Source organism: Budorcas taxicolor, chromosome 23 (genome assembly GCF_023091745.1).
Source record: "Budorcas taxicolor isolate Tak-1 chromosome 23, Takin1.1, whole genome shotgun sequence".
Taxonomy (NCBI): Eukaryota; Metazoa; Chordata; class Mammalia; order Artiodactyla; family Bovidae; genus Budorcas; species Budorcas taxicolor.
The window spans coordinates 21,575,085-21,581,008 of NC_068932.1; the positions used below are offsets into that span (position 1 = coordinate 21,575,085).

Genomic DNA, 5,924 nt, shown 5'->3' on the forward strand with positions numbered 1-5,924 from the left:
CGTCTCTGGCTCCCACATCTGTCTCCGCTCCAGGCTTTCCTCTCGCCTTCTCCGCCCCTCCCCCGCGCTGTCATTCACCCGGCTCCTCTCCGCTCACAGCCAATGGAGAGACCCGGCCGAAACTGAGAGGCTAGCTCGCACCGGGCTTTTTCGCCCGGTGATTGATGTCCCAGAGTCAACAGCGACCGAGCAGCCGGAGAGGGGAAGGAGCAGCCGGAGAGGGGAAGAATACCGCGCCCCCTCTCTCCTTCCCCACCCCCCCCCCCCTTCAGCCTTTCTGCGCACTTCGCCTCCAAGTCTCCAACGCAGCCAGGAGCCGCTGCCGCCTCCGCGCCGCCGCGCGCTGTCCCCGAGCCAAGCACAGCGAGTGCCACCGCCCAGGCCCCCCACCCCCCGTGGGGCCGGGGTCGGGGGCCAGCATGGAGCACCTGGGTCCGCACCATCTCCATCCGGGCCACGCGGAGCCCATCAGCTTTGGCATCGACCAGATCCTCAACAGCCCAGACCAGGGCGGCTGCATGGGGCCCTCCTCGCGCCTCCAGGACGGAGAATACGGCCTTGGCTGTTTGGTTGGAGGCGCCTACCCTTACGGCGGCGGGGGCCCCGCAGCCGGGCCGGGGGCCGGGGGCGCGGGGGCCTATGGCGCTGGAGGCCCGAGTGGCCCGGGTGGCCCGGCGGGCGGCGGCGGCGGCGCGTGCAGCATGGGCCCGCTGGCCGGCTCCTACAACGTGAACATGGCCTTGGCGGGCGGCCCCGGTCCCGGTGGCGGCGGCGGCGGGGGTGGCGGCGGCGGCGGGGGCGCGCTGAGTGCTGCGGGAGTGATCCGAGTGCCTGCGCACAGGCCGCTAGCTGGAACGGTGGCCCACCCTCAACCTCTGGCTACCGGTTTGCCCACCGTGTCCTCCGTGCCTGCCGTCCCGGGCGTCAACAACCTCACCGGCCTCACCTTCCCCTGGATGGAGAGTAACCGCAGATACACAAAGGACAGGTTCACAGGTGAGTCCGGCCCGCGCGCGCCCCGCCTGGCCGCGGCCCCGGCTCTCCTCTACCCCTTCTCCGCCCCGGGGCTCCCTGCAGCCCCCTCTGCGCCCGGCCGCCCGGCTCTTCTGGGTGCTTCCCCCAAGTTCAGCCGCCCGCCGCCTCTCTCGCGGAATCGACTCGCTGGAAGAGTTCTCCCAGCCTGGGCCCCTCTCCGTCTCTCCCACAGGACCCCCTGCTCTGAGAAGTTCTGCCTGATCCCCTCTTGGAGTCCCTGGGCCGGTCAGGCGAAGGGAAGGGGTTGTAGCTTCGGGACTACCTTCTGCCGGCATTTGGGGCTCAGGGATCTTGGAGAAAGGGGCGCGAGGTGAACAAGCTGTTTCTTCCGTCCTGGCAGACGTTGTCTGGCCGAGGCGGCGAATCCCAGAATCAGACTCAAGGGAAACAGGTTCCCTACCTTCCTTCCCCTACACACACGCACACACACACGCACACACACTGCGCTCCGAGGTCCAGTGCCCGTCGCGCTACCCGACCCGATAGAGGCCGTGAGCCGGAGTTAAGACGCAGAGCTGGCCGGCCTTTCTTCCCAGACTGCGGGCCCCGTCCGGGTCAGTGGCAGCGACTAGGCTGAGCCGCCCGCTCCGTTTTCGTTCTGTCCCGGCTCGGCGTCCTCCGCTCTGGGCCCAGCCTCGTTTCCTCTGGCGTGAATAATGCACCGGCCAGGCCCGTGATCGATCGGCAGCCGAAAGAACCCCTGGGACGATAACGCACTCGGCGGTGGCGGTCTGCCCTCCTCTCCGCTGCCTGCTCTGCGCCTTGCTTCTGCCTGCCTCGGCTCCCTCCGCTCCTGCTTCCGCTCACGGCACTCAGCTTTTGCTCCTGCGCGGGTCCTTTTCCACGCCGCCTCACTTCCCGCCGCCCCTAGTGTTCCCTGGATGTGAGACTGCGATCTTCCCGCCAGGCCAGGCCAGGCTCCCAAGTCCGCTGGGAAACAGCCCTGAATTGAGCCTGGGTTCCCGGCGGGGCCTTAAAGAGAGAGGAAGCAGGAGGCACAGGCGGCTGCCTAGATCGACCACGACGTGGGATTCCCGTGGGGCTCGGGCTCCAGGGCCCAACGATAGAAGGGGAATAGGCAGTTAAGAGCTAGACCCTGGGCTAGGGTCGTGTTCCAGCCTTGAAACCTTGGCCCAGATTCTGGGTCAGTGGCAAAGAGGGGTGGAGGAAAGCAGAAGATCCATTCCACTGTGGGCCTCAAGAAGGGCCCCTGTGACCCAGCCCAAGTCCTCTCATTCCTGGGGAGGCAGGGCCTAGTGCCCCGTCCTACTCCCCCAGCCGGGCCAAGCTAATCTTAAAGGGCCCTGATGGAACACCACCACCACTGCCAGCCTGGAACCACTGGGAACCCACTGGTGGAAAGGTGCTCCACATAGCCCACTGAGGGGAGCCACAGCCTGCCCTAACCTTGCTTCCGCCCTAAAGAAGGCTCAGAAGGAGCTTATGGCTGTCACCTTATGCATCTGTCTCTGTGCCTGTGCTTGTCTGTGTGTCAGCTTGTCTGGGTCTATAGATCTCTAATTTGTGCCCTGTTGTATGTGATGTGTCTGTATGTTGGTGTGTAATGGAGGCCTCAGGTCAGGATCCAGGATACCTGGCCTTGACCACGGATGGTCTCTTACTGTTGAGCAGCTTCTCTGAGGCTGGAGGCCTGGGGCTATGAGGGGAATGCAACCTTTAGCTCGCCTTGGACATGCCCCTCAAAAAGACTGCATCTGTCTGATGGGCATATGGGAGCCCACGGCTAGGGAGGCCTCCGTGGTGGCAGAGCCCATGGCGTCGGCCTGGCGGGCCGCTGGGTGGGGGGCCATTTCAGGCCACAGGCTTGGAGCTGAGGGCTGACAGGAGGACCACAGGCCTGCTTTTGGGGTCTAGCCGCTGGGCTTGCTGACTCGCGGGGTGTCGGCCCTGGGACGCCTCCTGACGCTCTGCCGCTTGCCTCTGCCGTCTGTCTGTCTCTCCCGCTCCAGTGGCCCTCTCACCCTTCACTGTAACACGCCGTATAGGTCACCCCTATCAGAATCGGACGCCCCCCAAGAAGAAGAAGCCGCGCACGTCCTTCACGCGCCTGCAGATCTGCGAGCTGGAGAAGCGCTTCCACCGCCAGAAGTACCTGGCCTCGGCCGAGCGCGCCGCCCTGGCCAAGGCGCTCAAAATGACCGACGCGCAAGTCAAAACCTGGTTCCAGAACCGGCGGACAAAGTGGAGGTGAGCTGGCGGGTTTGGGCGGTACAGTCTCTGGTTCCAGGCCTCTCCTGGGGAGTTCACACTCCTTCGATCCCTGCCTTCCGATGGTTCTGGTTCGGAGGAGCGGACCGCTCTGCTAGGCTCGAGGGGAGTGCGAAGCAACCGTGGCCGATCACCGGATGGGGCCGGAGAGCCCCTGCTGTTTTGTTTTCCGGCTTTCTGGCCGGCACACTCAGTGCGGTTGTAGACGCGGCTGGTCTCTGCCGCTGCTTGGGGTATACGTCTGGATTTAAGCAGTCTGCGCCGTCTGGGCTTCCGAGATCAGCGAGTCCTGAGGGACTTTTTGTTTGCGCAGACTTACGGGTACAGAGATGCCTCTTCTATCCTGGAGACCAGAGGCAGAATAGCACGCTCCCGGTTTCTGCGCCCCAGCCGGGGCTCCTGCTAGAGCGCCTGGGGCCCCAGGCCGCGAGCCCGGTCCCTGCTCTCTCCCTCCTCCCTAGACGCCTGGCCTGGGCGCAGCGGGTCCCCTACCCGGGAAGGGGAAAATCAATCTGCGCCGCCTGCGGCGGGGTTTCCCAGGGTCCCACTGAAAGGGGGATCAATCAGGAACAGATGGGTATGTGTGTGTAAGAGAGAAACATTTTCTCTTATCCCGTCACACACCCACAGCCACACTCGTTTTCCCCACAAGCAGGCGCTTTCTTCGGTTGAACCCTTTTGCACCCCTGCATCCTCCCGCACATTTGGCCCGCCTGCTGGGTTCCACACACGCCGGGAGCTTCTTGCTAGCTCAGGTCTCAGGCGGGAGAGCAAGAGAGTCTGGGCAAAGTCCCCGGCGCCGGGCAGGGAGGGCCTGGGCCCGGAGGAAGGAATTGGAGTTTCCTCTTTTTCTGAATGAAGGCGAGGAATCTGCCTGAGATTCCGCCACCGTGGCCACAAAGGAAGCCACTGCCCCGCGAGTCTGTGCCCCCTCTCCCCACATTCCTGCTGCTGGGGAAGGGGTGGGGGACGCAGCTCAGACCTCTGGAAAGCTAGGGAGGGAGCAAGGACTGGAGGGGGGAGGGGGGAACGCACTCGGGTTCCCAAGGCCGATCCGAGGCTACGGCCTAGGGGAGGGAGTCAGGCAAGCCCTTGGGGTGGGCGCACAGAGAAAAATAGTATAGCAGGCTTAGAGAAACTGATACACAAGGTGGGGGCAAAGATAAACAACCCACCCAGGGAGAAAATAAAAGAGAGAGAGAGTGGACTTCCCTGGTGGCGAAGAAGTCTTATGTATGTATAATAAAGAAAAGCAATAGATGACGGAAACCTTCATTTTCGTTTCAAACAAATTCCCTTAAATTCTGAGAGAAGGAAAGGGGTGGGGCGAGAGAAAAACCAAAGGAAAAGACACAAAGCCTAAAGGAAGAGAAATAGTTTGAAATTCAGGGAAGAACGGGCAGAGGAGAGACAGAGCTAAAAGGCAAGAAAGGGCGGCGAGAAGAAGGTCGGCGTCCGCTGCTGGGAGAGGCCCTCTCGCTGGCTTCGCTCGCCTTCATCGATCGCCTACAAATTGCTTCTGGAGGCCCCGGGGACTCCCATTAGGTCTGTCCACCTTAGAGACAGACGCTTGATCTCAGTTGACTGGGTGGAGGGGAGGCATTAAATGGAATAAGTGAGTCATCGCCTCCCTGGACCGCCTCGGAGGAAGCCAGTCGGTCCGGCGGGAATCCCGGCCGGCCCAGGGCTTGGCGCAGGAGGTCGGAAGCCTGGGAGAGGTTCTCAGAGAGAAACGGGGTGAAGAGGTCCATCATGGCAGCTCACATCCACCGGTCCCTGCCTCTGCCCTGGACTGATGGGGAGGGTGAGACCGCTCAGACTTGGGAAGGCTCCTGGTCTTCCTCGAGTCTGGGGAGAGGCAAAATGCCATCCTAGCCCTGCTTGTGCCTTCCAAGGCCAGTGAGGGTGTGGGCCCTGCCTGGAGCCAGAGAGCCCCAACCGCTTGGGCCTAGCGGATCTCCCTACAGTTCCCCCAGAGTACACCCTATCTACTTTTGTGGTTTCCAGTCTCTGTCGGAGTCAGAACCCTCAAGATAGGGGAGTGTTTCCAAGGGCCCCCAGCTGGAATTGGGGGCCGCGAAGGGGAGCTGCGCTCTCCCAGGCGGTCTCCCGGGAGCGCACCCGAAGCGTGGGTAACGGTTTGTCCCCGGTGCAGGCGGCAGACTGCGGAGGAGCGTGAGGCCGAGAGGCAGCAGGCAAACCGCATCCTCCTGCAGCTGCAGCAGGAGGCCTTCCAGAAGAGCCTGGCTCAGCCACTGCCCGCGGACCCGCTGTGCGTGCACAACTCCTCGCTCTTCGCCCTGCAGAACTTGCAGCCGTGGTCTGACGACTCGACCAAGATCACCAGCGTCACGTCCGTGGCGTCGGCCTGCGAGTGAGCCTGTCTGCTACTCTCTGAGAGACCCGAGACCCGGGCCCAGCCAAGAGGTCTCAAGGCCCCGAGAGCCAGGACTCTCGTCCGCTCTCCGCCGCAGACTGCACGCCTCCGGGGATCGCGGCGCCCCTACGCACCGGCCCGCGCGCTCGCGCCGACGCCGTTCTCTTTTGGGTGGAGAAGAAGAAGAGAGCGCGCAGGAAAGGGACGCGCCGCCGTCTCCCAGATGCCTACGCGGTCCCGCGCCTGCTGGAACTGTTCAGAGTCCTCCGTTAGCGTCTATTTT

The 5,924-nt window shown here is 63.4% G+C and overlaps 1 protein-coding gene across 1 annotated transcript; it reads left to right on the top strand.

Annotated features, from left to right (window-relative positions):
- Positions 1 to 419: 419 nt before the first annotated feature.
- Positions 420 to 5,642, top strand: TLX1 (T cell leukemia homeobox 1). Its single transcript, XM_052661090.1, has 3 exons — positions 420 to 996; positions 3,042 to 3,243; positions 5,420 to 5,642. Exons 1-3 carry the CDS (start codon positions 420 to 422, stop codon positions 5,640 to 5,642), a joined length of 1,002 nt encoding a protein of 333 aa, XP_052517050.1.
- Positions 5,643 to 5,924: the final 282 nt, after the last annotated feature.